Source organism: Apium graveolens, chromosome 8, assembly GCF_009905375.1.
Source record: "Apium graveolens cultivar Ventura chromosome 8, ASM990537v1, whole genome shotgun sequence".
NCBI lineage: Eukaryota > Viridiplantae > Streptophyta > Magnoliopsida > Apiales > Apiaceae > Apium > Apium graveolens.
The window spans coordinates 5,547,146-5,565,384 of record NC_133654.1 but is presented as its reverse complement, the minus strand read 5'-3'; the positions used below and the strand labels follow the sequence as shown (position 1 = coordinate 5,565,384).

General features: G+C 34.9%; 3 protein-coding genes across 3 annotated transcripts; 1 reads left to right on the top strand and 2 right to left on the bottom strand.

The window, feature by feature from the left end:
• Positions 1-605: 605 nt before the first annotated feature.
• LOC141676802 (F-box/kelch-repeat protein At2g43270-like) lies at positions 606-3,195 on the bottom strand. Its single transcript, XM_074482512.1, has 2 exons — positions 3,184-3,195; positions 606-1,784 (listed from the first exon to the last, which is right to left on the bottom strand). Exons 1-2 carry the CDS (start codon positions 3,193-3,195, stop codon positions 720-722), a joined length of 1,077 nt encoding a protein of 358 aa, XP_074338613.1. The 3' UTR covers positions 606-719.
• Positions 3,196-4,530: 1,335 nt separating this feature from the next.
• LOC141676792 (uncharacterized) lies at positions 4,531-8,369 on the top strand. Its single transcript, XM_074482504.1, has 3 exons — positions 4,531-6,127; positions 6,318-6,605; positions 6,987-8,369. The coding sequence occupies exons 1-3, from the start codon at positions 4,789-4,791 to the stop codon at positions 8,177-8,179; spliced, it is 2,820 nt and encodes a 939-aa protein (XP_074338605.1). The 5' UTR covers positions 4,531-4,788; the 3' UTR covers positions 8,180-8,369.
• A 5,958-nt stretch (positions 8,370-14,327) lies between these two features.
• Positions 14,328-15,170, bottom strand: LOC141679189 (uncharacterized). Its single transcript, XM_074485697.1, has one exon. The coding sequence runs from the start codon at positions 15,168-15,170 to the stop codon at positions 14,328-14,330; it is 843 nt and encodes a 280-aa protein (XP_074341798.1).
• Positions 15,171-18,239: the final 3,069 nt, after the last annotated feature.

Below are 18,239 nucleotides of genomic sequence, written 5' to 3'. Positions count from 1 at the left end.
TATATATATGTGTATCGGAGTTGAGTAAAGTAAGAAAAATAATAGAAAAGGAGTACATTTGTGTATGCACCACTATTTGATGGCCATTAATCACTCCTTTATTAATTAATGGAGAGGCTGCTGAATGAATGCTCCATCAATAATTGATGGAGTACGAACACATGCGGTGCATTATGTTTTTGGAGGACAAAATTGAAAATGGTGATGAATTGCTTTTTTGATGTTGGCGGTGCATATGCTCTTAGCACCAAAGGTAATTTTCATGGCACTCTCGCAACTAATCTATCAACATGCAAGATAATTAAATCAGATTATATTCTACACACAAACCATGTTTAACCATATTATACTTCTGTGCAGATCAATGTGTCTTTATATAAAATTATAACCAGAGAACATGATGATTATGACCAATATTGTCAGATGAAATCAGATAGTATGCAGCATAATCACAAGACTAGAGAAACAATATGAACTTGAAGTGATCAACTACTTGAACAAGTCATAGTCTTCTAGAACGTAAAAGGTTGAAAAGTTCACTAGAAACAATAATACAATGTAATTAGGGAATAAGAACATGAAAATTTATCGTCGATTAATGAAATAGATGTAGACACCTTCAAAGCACAAGAACACTGACAACATTAGTGCTATTAATCACCAGTACTCAGAATAATAAAAAACTGCCTGTATCCCGCTAATAATCTTCACAAAAAATTTTATTTCACTTGTTCAAATCCTGTAATTGAAACTAGTGTCTCCTTATACTTTAGAATTTCACCCCAGAAAATTGAATTTGAAATCTTTATAGCATGTTTATTAACGCAGTTGTACGAGAACCAGTTGCCTATATCAGACCTTAGTAGGATATTACCACTGCTGAAGTAGCTATGAATAGAATGTGCCGGCTCATCTGTATCAATGCTTTGCATTAGACTCCAAGATGCCTCAATTACGCCACCACGACGAAGGCATTCAACATCATCCAATGTCCACAAGTTAATCTTTCCATTGGATCCCTTATTAATAATCAAAACAATGGAATCATTCAAGTCTGTAACACGAGCATGTGTGCATTCACTAGGGAGTTTAGTAACACAAGTAAACACCTCTTTACTTAAATCAAAACTCAAAATACGTCTAAATCCGGTCCAACACAAGAGTCCATTGATACAACCATTGAAATCACACTGATACTGAATTTCAGTTGGCAAAATCTTAACCTTTCTCCATGCATTCAAGTTTGCAGAATAAATCTCAGACTGAGAAGGAGAGCTTACAACCCTAATAACTTTAAAATCGTTATCTATGGGATCAAAACCAAAACCTAAAGCCATAGTATCCGTATAATTATCATAACAACCGGGATTTGGGGGAATGAGTTTGTAGTTCTTAGTTGCAGGGTTCCAAAAGTAAGTTTTAGACATGCTAGAAAAAGCCTTATTGAACAAACCGCCACGAGGATTGTCAAGTATAGTAACACAAATAATACCTTTATCAGAACCAACAATTCTAGACTCATCAAACTCGCATCCGGAGTAGGGAAACGGGAGATCATGCATGAGTGGAATAGGACCAAGTTGGAGAAGAGAAAACCAACCGTTTGAGTATTTATCGTGGACAATGAGTGTAGTTTCAGGGTATGATCCTAGCCTGCTACAATGAGATTCTACAAAGTCAGGGCTTGATATTAAGCAACGCCAACGCTTTGAAACAGTCTTGAAACGAATTAATGACTCCACTGGAAGATATAGCAGGATCTCATATATCAAGTCCTCGCATAACTTATGACAGCTCTGAGAACAACGTTTTGATGAAGTCATGCCTGGTTGAATGCTAGTTGGCCTGAGTAACTTCGCAAGCAAGCAAAACTGATTGTAATACAAACATTAGGTGTCAGAATCATTCATCAATTTCAATACATATATAATTCAATTTTTCTATTTTGTTTTAAAATTTCATAATTTTCAATATTTATAATTAAAATATATTTTTTTGGCAAAAAAATATATTAAAATATTTTTTACCATATGGGAAGTAGAATTAATATTCTAATAAAGAAGAGAGATTTATATTTATAAGGAAAACATCCATACTTTATTATAATAGACGAAATATTAAAATTTTGATAGGCAGTCGGTTGCTGAAATTACTTAATTATCCTTACTTAATTCTTCTAATTCTAATTACTGGGTGGATCAATTCTAATTATAATTGATATTGAAGTCAACTTACTCTGTTAACTTACCAATTCAATTCTATTTTATATCGAAATCTATATCACTATAATTTATGTTAAATTCAACTTCTTCTACCAATTTAATTTTTAATTCATATCGAGTTCTATAACATTCTAATTTGTTATTTTCGGGCTAAATTAAATTTAAATAAACTAAATATAATTCTTAAGATTCAATTCTAATTTTAATTGATATTGAAGTCAACTTCCTCTATTAATTATCAATTTCAATTCTATTTTATATCGAACTTTATATCACTATAATTTATGTTAAATTCAACTTCTTCTACCAATTTAAATTTTAATTCATATCGATATCTATATCATTCTAATTTGTTACTTCGGGCTAAATTAAATTTAAACAAACTAAATATAATTCTTAAAATTTGGTTGATATATAATGTGACTCGGGTCAAGATAAAATAATAATACTATCAATTCTCCTAAAAAAATTATACTAATGAACTTGGATAAATAAAATAATATATTTTATTTATCGAGGATAAAAAAATACATTATATAATTGATTCAAACTAACACAAAATTAAAATAAAAATACAATTCGACCAACAAAAAAACATATATACTAATTATTCAGTCTAAAATAAAAGTATCTTATTGATCCGAGATTTAAAAAAAAAAATTAAACTAAAATTAATTAGTTTGATTTGGTCAGTGTATTGGGCATCGGGCTAAAATAAAATAATGTAAATCACTGATCCGAAATAAATCAGATTAATATTAGACTAAGTATAATTCGTATCTTATTAATGTGAAATAAAAAATCAAATTTTATTTAAAAAAATTTAAAATACACTTAAAATTATCAATAAAACTATATCGTTCAATCAATAATATTGCCTTTTTCAAATATCTTTTATAGAGTTATAGTTAATCGATTAAGTAATCACCATGCTAAAATAATAGTTTTTTAAGGTACCAACATCATGAGACATTATATTTTTACCTTCAATAAAATAATAATTTTATTATAATAATATTTCCCTCTTACTAATGTTATCACTTTAAATAAGTTTAAATGTTCTAAAACGTTATGGAAATATACGTTTGTTTATATAATTATCATGAAATCATATCATTTAAAGTTTTAAATAAACAAAATTAAAAATTGCATTGAATTTTTTTTTTCAAATTATGTAATATTAATAAAAATCTGTGTAGTGCTGCTATGCACGGGTTTTAAGCTAGTGTAATCTAATATATAAATGGTTTCTAATCATCTTTTAAGAGTTCAAATTATCTTTTAGCTCATGGTAGATTAATGAGATTCTAGGCTTGAGATTATGCAACACCAAACTTTTGATGCAGTCTTGAAACGAAATAATGACTTCACCGGAAGACATACGAGAATGAGGATCATGCTTCTATAACACAAACAATGCCTCTATAAGACCCAACAATTCTGGACTCATTAGACTTGCATCTGGAGAAGAGAAAGTGGAGATTAGCCACAAGTGGATTTAATAGAATTAGAACCTCAGAACTAATATATCGATATTGCTAAGATTCTTGTTGTTTTTATCTATGAAATATATTAATGATACTTGATTCATGGTCTTGACAATTCATGCTTCGAGCGCGCCCGAAACATGATTGGGCTCCTCCGGAGGTTACTCCTCCTTGCTTGCGTACTTTTCATATTCTATTTGCTTCCCAGTATAGCTGTGGGAGAAATCTCCTTGTACGGCAGTATAGCACGAGGCGCGCCTGAAGAGGGATTCCCACTGATATTCTCCGTCACTGGAAAGCAACTCTAAGAATATTAGACACTACCATCTCTCTCAACATTTCAAAATTTTTATCTCATAGTTGCAGAGGTACTGTATTTCCTGATATTTCTCATCTCCAATCCATTACCAGTCAAATCTTAGCTTCGTTATAATCAATTCTCTGGCTCACTCCTCGAATCGATCAACTCAATCGCAAGTCTCTGAACACTTAATCTCTATGACAATTACTTCAACGGAACGTTCTCTCTCTGTTGGCATTTGCAGGAAACTAAACTGGAGATGCAAATGGTTACTACTTAAGAAGGTATATTTCTTACCTTATTAACCTTGCTGTCTGGGAAATTCTTCGAGGTTAGAAAAACTAAAAAGTATATCTTAGGTTAGTGTTAAATTGTCGGTCTTTGTCTTTAGTTTCCCTTAGAATTGGGGTACTATAATCTTTTGATCTTATCATATGCAGCCATCAATTATTCATTTCTTTTGGCATTTGCAGCGTACACTCTAGATTTTTGTTTCTTAATTATTGAGCGTACCTGTTCTTGACTTGACTTACTCACGACCCAATTCACCAAAGTCCATGACAAATTAGCTTCAGTTAGCTAATAAATTCTAAGATAGACAAATTTTCAAAGCACACCTCTCTAAAAGCAGATGCATTTGCATGACGAAAATCAAACATTGTACAGTGTTATTTTTGAGGTTGTTTCCCGGAAATACCACAGTCCAGAAGTAGAGCCCAAAATACACGTCGAGGACCTCTTGTCATAAAACACAACGCATGCCAAATCACACCTCACTATGTACATCCCCTCCCTCCTCTTACAAAGCAAAATGCATTTCATGCTTCTCCTCCTAATATTCTCGGTAGCAGGAAAAAAAATTCCGGAATACCAGGCACTCTTATCTCTAAAATCATCGGTAACATCAGACCCACATTCTTTGCTCTCTACATGGAACCTCTCCGGTACTAACCAGAGCCACTGCACTTGGTCTGGAATTACCTGTGACTCTCATCGCCACGTTATTTCCCTCGACATTTCATCGTTTGATCTCACAGGTACTTTATCTCCTGATTTATCTCATCTCCACTACCTCCAAAATCTCACAGTCGCTGTTAATGATTTTTCTGGCTCAGTCCCTCATTCAATAAACTCAATTGCAACTCTACGATCACTTAATCTCTCTAACAATATGTTCAACGGAACGTTACCGAGTTTAAACAATCTGAAAACACTGGAAACACTTGATTTGTACAATAACAACTTCACCGGCCCTCTTCCAGTAGATATTGTTAATTTCTCTAGTCTCCGCCATCTTCATCTTGGTGGGAACTACTTCTCGGGTGATATTCCAGCAGGATATGGCCATTTTGCTGCTCTTGAATATCTCGCTGTCTCGGGGAACGATCTCACTGGTTTTATTGCACCAGAGCTTGGTAACATTTCATCTCTTCAACATCTTTATTTAGGTTATTACAATAACTATTCTGGTAATTTACCTCCGGATATCGGGAACTTAACGAAACTTGTTTCGTTAGACGCACCTAATTGTGCATTGTCCGGTGAGATTCCTCGTGAGCTTGGGAAGCTTCAGAATCTAGAAATTTTGTTTTTACAAGTAAATGAGTTTTCAGGTGCTATTGCGTCTGAATTAGGTAGGCTGAAAAACTTAAAGTCGATGGATCTGTCGAATAATTTGCTTATTGGAGAAGTTCCTGAAAGTTTTGCCAGTATGAAAAACTTGAGATTGTTAAATCTTTTTCGGAATCAGCTTCAAGGCTCGATTCCAGACTTTATTGCTGAGCTAACCGAATTAGAAGTGTTACAGCTTTGGGAAAATAATTTTACTGGAAATGTACCTCAAGGATTAGGAAAAAACTCGAAGCTGCAGGTTGTTGATATATCTTCGAATAAGTTGACTGGACCACTTCCACTGGGGTTGTGTTCAGGGAATCAACTTGAAACTCTGATTACTTATGACAATTTTTTGTCAGGACCAATTCCTGACTCACTTGGTCAATGCACATCCTTGAGTCGGATTCGGATGGGGGAGAATTATTTCAATGGCTCAATTCCAAAGGGGCTTATGAGTTTGCCACAACTTACGCAGCTGGAGCTTAATGACAATTTTCTCTCTGGTAAATTTCTTTCCAAACCCTAACTAATGACTTCGTGTCTGTTGAACTTACAAATTTTAATTTGTGCAGCAAGCCTTTTTCTGGATACTAACTGGCTTCTATTAGTTTGTATCTTACTTCTATTTTAAAATTCTAGACCTGGCAGTAAACATTTTTTCAGACATGCACTAAGCTATTTTATATTTTACAGGAGAAATTTCTAGAACAATTTGTGAAGCAAAATCCCTTCAGATTCTTGATTTGTCAAATAACAGTTTAAGTGGTGCACTTCCACACTGTTTGGGAGATATTAGCAATAATCTCGTTACAATAAATCTTCATAAGAATCAACTTCAAGGGACAATACCAGACTTGGCCAACTGTAAGAAGTTAACGGTTCTTCATCTTGGAAACAATAAAATAAGTGACACATTTCCGATGTGGCTAGACCGTCTTCCAGATCTGCAAATCCTTGTCTTGCAATCAAATAGACTTAAAGGTAAAGTAAGTGTTAACAAGCCGGAACACCTTAAGGTACGTTGTTGGAGAGTAGAGCTATAATATTGGGAGGGGTCTAAGTTTGAGTCCTTCCACACCCAATTGTTTAAATTTATCTGTTTGTTTGAAGTGGTTGATCGACGGTGTCTATTTGTGGGATGGTGCGAGTTTTTTTTTTTTTTTGGGAGGGAGGGGGTTCCTGAACATTATATACGATCCAATCGAGATATACTTCTAACACAGTTTTTTGAGAGAACTATTTGCTTAACAAAAGAGAGAATGTAAGGTAAAGGAATGACTTTTTTTTTAGCATATGCACTTCCACTTTATTACCTGGAACTTGGATTTTACAAATTAATCCAAGATATTTTATATTTTGCAGGAGAAATTCCTGAAACACTTTGCAAAACGACATCTCTTCAGATTCTTGATTTGTCAAGTAACAGGTTAAGTGGTGCACTTCCCCACTGTTTGGGAGATCTTGGCAGTAATCTCTCCATCATGGATCTTCATAATAATCAATTTCAAGGGACATTACCAGCAAACTTGCCAAAGAGCTGCCATTTGACAACTTTTAACATGAATGGCAATCACTTTGAAGGATCGACACCGCTAGCCTTGGCCAACTGTAAGCGGTTAAAAATTCTTGATCTTGGAAACAACAAAATAATTGACAAATTTCCACTATGGCTAGGTAGGTTTCTGGATCTTCAAATCATTGTCTTGCGATCAAATAGATTTTATAGTAAGTTGAGTGTTGGCAAGATGGAACGTCTATTCCCCAAGTTGCGAGTCATGGATCTCTCTCACAATCTATTTAGCGGCCACCTGCCAAACAATTTTTTTAACAATTTCAAAGTTATAGTGAATCTCGATAAACTTGTGGGTACTGAATTAACAGATATAGGTTCAGGTTCTTATTATGAAGATTCTATTTTGCTAACAATTAAAGGACAAGATCTTGAAGTGAAGAGAATTCTCAATATTTACACAACCATAGATTTGTCAAGCAACAAGTTCATTGGAGAAGTTCCTGGGGTCATTGGAGAACTCAAATCACTCAGGCTGCTCAACATATCTCATAACAGCCTTACAGGCCATATCCCCTCCTTGCTAGGAAACATGAGTCTTCTTGAATCTCTAGATTTCTCTTCAAACCAATTGACGGGTATTATTCCCTTGCAATTGACTAGTCTGACATTTCTTTCGACCTTGAACCTCTCGGAAAACCATCTGTCTGGAGCAATTCCAAAAGGAAGGCAATTCGACACTTTTAGTAATAAATCATACATAGGTAACTCAGACTTGTGTGGGTATCCTCTGACAAAGAAATGTAGAAATGATGAATCTCCGACATTAGAAGTTGATGATAATGATGAGGACAGAGACGATGACAATTGGTTTGAATGGAAAACGATGCTGATGGGTTATGGATGTGGATTGGTAGGCGGATTGTCCACTGGATACATTGCTTTCACAACTCTAAAGCCTATAAAGTTTGTGATATTTGTTGAAAGAGCTCAGCAAAAGTTGATCAGGAGATGCAAGAAGAGCAAGATCCGACTCTTTTTCTAGACATCTGATCACTGGTTGGTTTTAGAAGAAACAGCTTTTTAATTCTTAAAAAGTTGTATGCTTTGCGTTTGGATAATTTAAGAAGAGTTGTATGTTAATTAGATACTTTGGTGATGGCTTTGAATCTGATTAATGTAAGTGGGCATTGGCCAATCCTGTACTACTGAAAAGCTTTCTTTGTTAAAAATTTATAAGCTAACCTATTTATTACTCTAAAGTTCTTCAGTTACATATGAAGTATCCATGCATCAACATAAGAATTCATTAAGTCAAAATGCATTTTGACAATTTCCTTGACGGTCTCGCCTAAATGCATGACAGCTTCAGTTAGTCGAAACCAAAGCACCTCACCCTGCGCACTCTCTTCCTCTTCCACCAAACCAAAGCAAAATGTGTACGTGCTTCTTCTCCTTCTCCCCCTCCTCATTGAAATTCCTAATTGACGATTATTGGATGTGAGTGTGTTAGTGATATATTAACTGGTCCAGTCTATTACGTTAGCTTCTAAATCTGCCTTTTCTTCAAGTGGTAGGGTTTTAAATGAGAGAATAAGTCATTTAAATCCACAAATCTTTAAAAGTTTGCATTTGCTTTAAGGATCATCTGGATGCGGAAAGAAGAACTGAAGATAGTTCATCATCATCACAAGAATACAAGAGGTGATTCGTCCTCGGTATCAGGTAATTTCCATGCTTGTAACTGATATCATAATCATTTTTTGCAAATATGGATTCTCTACTACTATATAATTTCATACAGAAAGACTATCCTATGGCACTAAAAAAATATTTAATATTGCGTATTTTTTTTTAATTTTTAATTTATGCAGAATCAGCCTTTTATGTTTTCTTATTTATTTAATTTAAATTTTATTTGAGTAATTTTAAAAAAATAAAGGTTTAGTGTTTTGATTTTATATGCTATGGCAATGGTGATAAGGTGTTTGAGGAAGGGTACAAGATCATATATATTAGTATTACTGTAACAATTAGTAGCTAATTTGAATAAGCCATTGTACTTTCAGTTTAAAAGCTATGGTACTCTTGTAAATCCAAAGAATGTAGTAGCTTATTCAAGTATGGTTTTGTGTTTAGGCTTTCGAAAGTGAGATGATTGCTATTGTTTTACCTCTGAGTTTCTTTTCTTGGTCATAAGCTAAGCATAGGATGGTCTGTGCATTGGTTTTTCCAGGAAATTAAAAATGTCCCTAGTCTTAAGGTCTCTCAACCTACTTCTGAACATGTTTCTGCCTACAAGCCAGACATAGTTATGTGCAGTAAGTGATGTTCTGAGCTTGTGCAATACGCGTATCAGAAAACACCTCAAAAATCTCGGTCCTCTGGAACATACTTGCCGTTATTTACCCTGGCATCTTATATGAATGTAATTTAGTCGACGAACAATTTATTTGTATTATCGGCTCACTACCTCTTTAAGGTGATGCATTGTAGTTGGTTTTATTATATTGTGTTGTCTGGCTCGTAACCTTTTTAGGATGATGCATCACAGTAGGTTATATTTATATGCAAAATACCAAAAATTGAAATGAAACCAATGAACTAAGGTTATTGCAGTCTGCATTTTGGAACAAATTAAAATGTGATGTAAACCATATGAAGAACAATGAAACAACACAAATGAAGAGGCCTTGATCAAGTGGTGTCTTGTTTCTTTGTGTTAAAGTAATCAGTCGCACTAAAACCTTAAGGTGGTAGAGGAAGACCCGAACAGGATCTTATACTCTTTAACACTTAGAACTCTACTAATCAACTGTTTTGGCCTGTTTCTGCGAAAATTCTGAAAGGGCCCTGCATAATTTACAAAGTCAGAGGTCATCAAATCCATGACGCTAAACTATAAAGATAAATGAGGACTCAACCATAAACTTAACTCCCTCAACCATAAACTTACTTCTTGTCTCTCGTAGAGCTAGACGTGGACTCAGACCTGAGAACTAAAATTATGAGATGTTTCTGTGATATGAACTTGGACAAAGTCAAACAGGCTTATTGTACATCATGAACATATCTGTTACTTTTTACAGAACACAATGATTACCTAAATCACTCGAAATTTGTCATTTAGATATTAATCATTCATAGAAATCTGTTACATTTTGGGATTTTTATAAACTTTTGACATTTTAATTCATTTTATAGTTGTATTGTTTTTGACAAACATCAGCCAGGATGTTCCAGCAAGGATGTGACAGGGAAAATCCCACCTTTTATCTGTGACCTAAAGAACCTCAGCCATCTTGATTTCTCAAACAATTATATCCCAGGATCATTCCCGACAGGCCTTTACAACTGTTCTAATCTTTGGTTTTTAGACCTCTCTCAGAATTTCATTGTAGGAGTAATCCCCGGAGACATTGACAAGTTGTCTCATTTTGTTTTCCTCAATTTTGACGCTAACAACTTCACTGGAGATGTTCCTGCTGCTATTGGACAGCTTTCGGAACTTGCCACTCTTAAACTTTCTGCTAACTTGTTCAATGGCTCTTTCACACCAGAGATTGGGAACTTGTCAAACCTTGAAGTGCTTGAAATGTCATATGGTAGTCATCCTACTTGGACACTACCAAAAAATTTGTTCACAAAGCTGACAAAACTGCGGTTTCTATTCATGGCTGGATCAAGTTTAATTGGACAAATTCCTGAAAGTATTGGCAATTCGACTGTTCTCGAGTGGTTGGATTTCAGCAGCAACATGTTGAGAGGAACAATCTCAGATAGTGTGTTTTTGCTGAAGGATTTAACTCATTTGTATCTTTACAATAACCAACTTTCTGGGTCAATTTCGCGGTCAATTGAATCTCTGAATATGGAAGAACTGGATTTATCAAGCAATAATTTGACTGGAACAATCCCAGATGATATTGCAAAACTTGCAAAATTATCAGTTTTATTATTGCATTTTATAATTTATCAGGTGAGGTTCCAGTAAGCATAGCAAGATTACCTTTCTTGATACATTGATCTGTGTTTGAGATATAATGTTAACTTGAAAATAAAACAGGGAATAAAAAAAAGATGAAAATATTATCATTATGAACTGAGCAGGGCTAGCGTTTTTACAAGAAATCTCTAGCCAACCTTACTGCAAGAGTTATTTTCTTAAGATCAAACGTATTGATACTAGATAGAAATGATAACTCCCACAATTTATTTGTTCTAAACGCCTTATAATTTCCAGGAATTAGTCACTTCAACAGCCTTCGATGGTTATACAGGTATCCAAAATACAAACAAGATGGATGTTTGTTGTCCCGACTATTCTTGTTGGTTCCGACCCTTATCAGGATCGGGATAATTTATAACAAAGTTTTCAACCCTCATGTTCCAACCATATTGAGTAGAAGAAGTAATCAGAAAGCAAAGAGCAATTGCCAAAAATACATTTTTTTTAAAAAAATTGTAACAAGAATATCAATTTTTTAAGTATATGGTCAAAAATACTCATGTAATATGCATTTATAAAATGGGTAACTCTAATACGCATTTGAGAAATGAGTATCAGGTAAAAAAAATAAATAAAAATATAAAAACAAAAACAAAACAAAAGACACGCATTTCTGAAATGCGTATCACCGAAAGTCAAAAGTGATACGCATTTCCAAAATGCGTATCTCCTTTATATATATTTTTTTATTTTTTTTAAAATATTTTTTTACACAAATTACTCGTTTGTTAAATGCATATTAGTGATAACCAACTTAGAAATGCGTATTAGAGTGATATTTTTGGCCATATACTTGAAAAAATGGTATTTTTGTCACAGAATTTTAAAAAAGGAGTATTTTTGTCATTTTTTTGAAAAGAAACCTCATGTTCCAACCATATGATACCACCCACAAATTGATTTGGGAGAATTGCGATACAAATAGGATTTGTGATTCAACCCTAACCCTATGTGACCTTGATGATTTCGGGTCAATCCTCTGAGTCAATCGAAATATATTTTTATTTTTGTTCTATCTTCTTTATTTATTTTTCGCGATCCTTATCGAGTCTCTATTATATTTTTTTATTATAAATATATTTTTATAAAAATCTTCAATATTTTTTATATATAATATATTTTTTTTAACCGAACTCGAGCCGAACCGATCATATTTCGAGTTTGCGTTAATATTTAGTAACATTAATTCAAATTTTCGAGCCAAACTCGAGCCTACCAAATTTTTTACGAGCCGAACTTCGAACTTGAAATTAAAGACTCTGTCAAGTTCGAGCTTGACAGGATTCAGCTTGACTCGAGTCGATTACACCCCTAATCCAAAGTCCATAAACTAAAGACAGATGCACGTTTAGAATACAACTATGATTGTAAAGTCCATAAATTAATGATACTTGATTCAGGGTCTTGACAATTTATGATTTGCTGATGAAGTGGTTCCTTCCTGTTGACGCATTATCCTTTGACAACACGATAAACTAACCAAAAGATACACATTGTAAAGGGGCTGATCATTGTTTTGTTACACTTCCCATCAAGATGAATTAGCTGCAGTTATTCTACCATTTATCAAGGATGGCTTGCAGCAAGACACATACGCTTGATCATGTATTTTTGATGCCTATCATAAATTAATTATTAATCTATGCAATATGCACTTGAGATAAGTATTTCTACCCCAGCTCCTTAGCTGCTGTCTGTGTAAAGATTTAATACCAATACCCCAGTATATTACTCGGAAACATAAGGGTACTCAAACAAAAACGTTGTTTTCTTATATCAATCTCGTGGCATCTATACATCTTGCATGTCTTTAGATTTAGAGTCTTATGTTACAGGAGTAGCAAACAACATATTTTACAACCAGAAGATGACCATTTAGCATATGATACCTTTAACTAGAGAAATATGTATTTTGTAATAAAGACAAATGACAATGTAAAGAAATAGAGAATCAGTGGCTCTGAGAAAATTACTAGCACAAAAGGTACTTTTCATGGCACTTATACAAGTAACCTATCAACTTGCAGTGATAGTTTATTTGTTACTTCGTAATGAGTAATGAGTTACTTCGTTTGCAGACTGTTGAACACATTTTATGAAACTACTCTCTCTTTTAATTCAGCCACCAACCCCTTGCACTAGTCGATGATTGTGCCAAAGTAGGATAACATGACAGAGGATCTTCTGATTGCTTGGACGACCACAAGACAGTCGGTCTCTACTATTGCTTGATCCCATTCTTTGTCCTTGATCCAGCTAAGCGCCTTACGCACCCCTATAGCTTCAGCCACCTATGGGGATACATTGCCTCTGACACACTTTGCTCTTACTTCAACTAATTCTCCACAATGATTCCTTGCTACAAATGAATAGCTGTAACATTGTGGTCTCAGACATTGCAGCGTCAGTGTTCACCTTATCGTATCTGCATTTAGGGATATTCCAGCGCTCATCACCATCTGCAAGGGTCATCAACCCAAGAGAGTTGTCACAAGAGTTTTAATTAGTTAAAACCTGTAAAAAATTTATGTTGGTAGGAAACAAAACTTGTGATCTATCAAAGACATATTTATCAAAGAAAGATTAGTCATTTGGTAAAATTGAATAGTCTCAGGGGCTCTGCAAATAGTATTAGCACCAAAGGTAATTTTCATGGCACTCGCACAACTAATCTATCAAGTTGCAAGATAACTAAATCAGATTATATTCTAAACACGACATCATGTTTAATTGAGAACCCAGTTGTATTGCGAGAAGCTTGAAATATATATGGTAGGCTGCCAAATAAAGTTGCTGGAATGATAATCATATCATACTTCAGTGCAGATCAATGTGTCTGCATATTAAAGTTATAACCAGATAACATGACAATTATAACCGATATTATTATAAGATGAAATCAAACAGTATGCAGCATAATAATAAGACTAGAGAAACAATACAAACTTAAAGTGATCAACTAGTTGAACAAGTCATAGTCTTTTAGAATGGAAAGGTTGAAAAGTTCATTAGAAACAATAATACAATGTAATTAGGGAAAAAGAACATGAAAATTGATAGACAATTAATCAAATAGATGTAGGCACCTTCAAAACACCACTACAATGACAAAATTAGTGCAATCAATCACCAGTGCTCCAATAAACCAAAGCTGTCTGTTTCCTGCTCATAATTATCACAAAAATTAATACAGTTGCTCAAATCCTGTAATTGAAACTAAGCTCTCCGTATACTTATAGATTTCACCCAAGCAAATTGAAGTTGAAACCTTTATGGCCTTTTTCTTAACAGAGTTATACCAATACCAGATGCCTTCATCCGACCTTAGTAGGATATCGCCAGTGTTGAAGTAGCTATGAATAGAGTGTACTGGCACATCATTTGTATCAATACTATTACTAAGCACTAGAGTCCAAGACGCCTCAACTATACCACCAAGACGAAGGCATTCAATATCGTTCGGCCTCCACAAGTTAATCTTATCATTGGATCCTTTACCAACAAGAACAACATTAGAATCATTGAAGTCGGTGATGCAAGCATGTCTAGCTTCACTAGGGAGCTTAGTAACACAAGTAAACATCTCATTAGTTAAATCAAAAGTCAAAATATAATGTAGTTGAGTCCAACACAAAAGTCCATTAATGCAACCTTTGAAATCCCACACATACTGATTATCCATTGGCTGATGCCCAACCTTTCGCCAAGTATTCAAGTTTGCAGAGTAGACCTCGGACTGAGAAGGAGAATTTACAACCCTAATAACCTTGAAATCATAATTTATAGGATCAAAACCAAAGCCAACACCTACAATCCGCGTACTATCATCACTAATATTCTGGGGAATGTGTTTGTAGTGTTTAGTTGCAGGGTTCCGCAGGTAAGTGTTACCAGGATCAGAATAAGACCTATAAAAGGGATCACCACCTATAATAACACAAACAATGCCTCTATCAGAATTCAGAACCAACAATTCTAATATCTGTCTCATCAAACTCATAATATCCGAAGCAGGGAAAGTCGACATAAGTCCTTAGGCGACTAGAACCAAGCTGGACAAATGAAAACCAGCCATCATCGAGATGATCCTCGTGGACAATGATTGTAGTTGCACAGTATTATCCTGACCTGGTTCAATGAGATTCTACGAAGCCAGGGCTCGATATTAAGCAATGCCAATGCTTTGATACAGCCTTGAAACGAAGTAATGACTCCACTGGAAGACATAGCAGAATCTCATAAATCAAGCCCTCGCATAACTTATAGCCTGGACCTGGAGAACAACGTTTTGATGAAGTCATAACTCTTGAATGCTAGTTCTTGGACGAGTAACTTTGGAAGCAAACCAGATTAAATATAAACAGTAGGTGTCCGAATTAATTTAGTACTAGGATCATGCAGTAGATTAATAGAACCTCATAACTAATAATATTGATATTGTGATCCTACGTTGAATTCGAAATTATTATAATCGGTTTGACTCCTCTCAATTCTGATTGGGTAAGGATTAATTATATTTTGTATTGAGTTTGATTTGTATAAAATAGATTTTAACATTTATTGTATGAAAGAAATAATTCATAAATTTGAAATAGTTAAATAAATTTGAGTTTCTTTGGCGGTGCAGAAGATCATGAACAAAAATATTATGATTGTCTAGGCATAATATTTTTAGTATGATTGAATTTCCGCTATACATACATTAACCATTTTATACCAGAATTATTTCAAGGCCTTCGAACGTAACCACATTATCTCATTTCTTAATTTCCGTGCTCCACAGCCTCAGGTTACTCTTGACCATCCTTTTTCGAAACAAGGTCAGTCTCGTATTAAGCTTGATGGTTGTTGTAGAGGCATTGTTTGTGTTTTGGTAGCTGATTATGACTCGAATGAGCTTAGTTTAAAAAGTTATGATGAGCGTCGGCCTGTTATGTATCTTTGGAACCCTGATACTAAAATGATTAAATGTGTGCCTATGCATAATGTACATTATGATTGTATGAATGAGGTTGTTCAGGGGTTTGGGTATGATGCGTTGTTAGAAAAATTGGATTTTTAGATCATAGTTTTATTATGTTCTTGATAATAATCCTAAAATCTAATGATTGGAAGTTGTTCCATGATATGTGAACTTAAATTTTCATGTATGGTTTTAAGAATTTTTTTTAATGAAATCCATAGAGAAATAGAGTTGAAACTAGTAACTTGTAAAAGCTTGAAATGGAGAATGTGTCATTTGTCCCACATTGAAAATAAATAAAGTAAGGATTTTATTTATTTGTGATTTAATTTTTTAATCAGAATTAATTTATCAGTCGGGCTAGGTTATTGTCTCTGTTGGGCTTAATCACTTTGTAAGTGGGCTGAGTCAGATTCAATGAATCTGGACATGTAACTAATAAATAAAGAAAAACATTAAAACTGATTTAATATGTGGATTAAATACAAAAGCTGTTACATTTTATTTAAATTCAAAATCAACAGTTTTGATTTATGTATTAAATGAGTAGTTTTGAATTCTGATATTAATGTATATTAAAGTCTATTAATGTCAGGGTTGTAAGTTACACTTAGCCTCTACTATAAATAGAGGCCTAAGTTGTTGATGAAACATACCACACAACATTCTCTTCTCTTCTCCCTCTCTGCATTTCTCTCCCAAAAACACAAGTTCGAAGTGCTGTTATTTTTTCCGGCGACTGAGGTGCTAGTCGAGGTGGAGGTTTTGTTGCTGCTGTTAACAAAAACTCCGAGCTGTTTTATCCTGGTGGAGATATTGCACGCATCCCAAACGCAGCAGGTAGGGGGTAATATTCTCTTCAAGAACAACCAGGGCTTCGAGCAAAGCCTGGTGACTCATCTGTGATAGTATTTTCTTGGCGTTTTGTATATGTGCACCATTATTTTCAGACACGTTTGAAAGTTATGGTTTCGGGTACATCTTCGGTTTTCTCTTCGCTATTTCAGTTACTAATTTTGTTTACATGCATGCTTTGTTTTGTTAACTGTGGTCTTGGCCTGGACTTGCTAAATTTTATATATACTTGCCTCTATGTTGCAATATTTGTTAGTGAAATTTACAACATTCTTGAAGAGAATAATAGTTATTTAGAATTTAGCATAATAGTTAACGAAAGTGAGGTTATCGTTGGTGGTGGTAGCGGTTCGGGTGCAACTGCTGGGGCCATTGATTGGACCACCTATAGTTTCCCACAAGCTGTTGAACTAACCGGTTTACCGGAGAAATTCAACGGTGACATTGGCTTTTCTCGCTGGCAGAAAAGGATGAAGTTGTGGCCGACTATAAAGGGTCTGTGGCCGGTTGTGGAATATGAGAAATCAGTAGTAGATCAAGAGAAGGCTGACACGGTTAAGGCTTTTGCGAAGTGGGCTGAGAAGGATGGAGTGGCTAGGGCGGCCATTCTGGCGGCACTAACAAACACTTTGTTTGATGTCTATTCTTCTGATGCCTACTCCGCAAAACTCTTATGGGAGAAGCTGGACCAGACACATAATACTGACTCACAAGGTCTGGAAAAGTATTATGTGACAAGGTTCCTCGAATTCAAGCTGGTGGACAATAAGTCCATGACTGAGCAGGTGCATGAGTTCGAGATGATAGTGCATGCTTTGAAGGAGTCTGGAATGGACCTCCCAGAGAAGTTCAAGGTGATGAGTGTGATTGAAAAGCTCCCGAAGTTTTGGGAAGAGTTCTCTCTCTCCCTGAAAAGACAGAAAGGAGAGATCACCTGGACCAACCTTATGCTGGACATCTCGGTGCAAGAACAACACAAGTCCAAACAGGGACATGTGATGTCAACTGAACACGGTACCTCGAAGGTAAACATAGCAACTGTAGGACAGAAGAGGAAGGCTCTTGCTAAGAAAGCTAATAGTAATAAACCTAAGAGTGACAAGGACAAGGCCAAGAAATCCAAGGCAAATAAACCATGCTGGTCTTGTGGGCAGGTTGGGCACTGGAGTAAGGACTGCCCTACGAAGAAAGCGAAGAAAACTGAGGTAGCGCAAGCGAATGTTGTGCTTGGAACCGCAAGTGGGCCTGTAGTGAACATGGTCGTTGGTGAGGCTACGG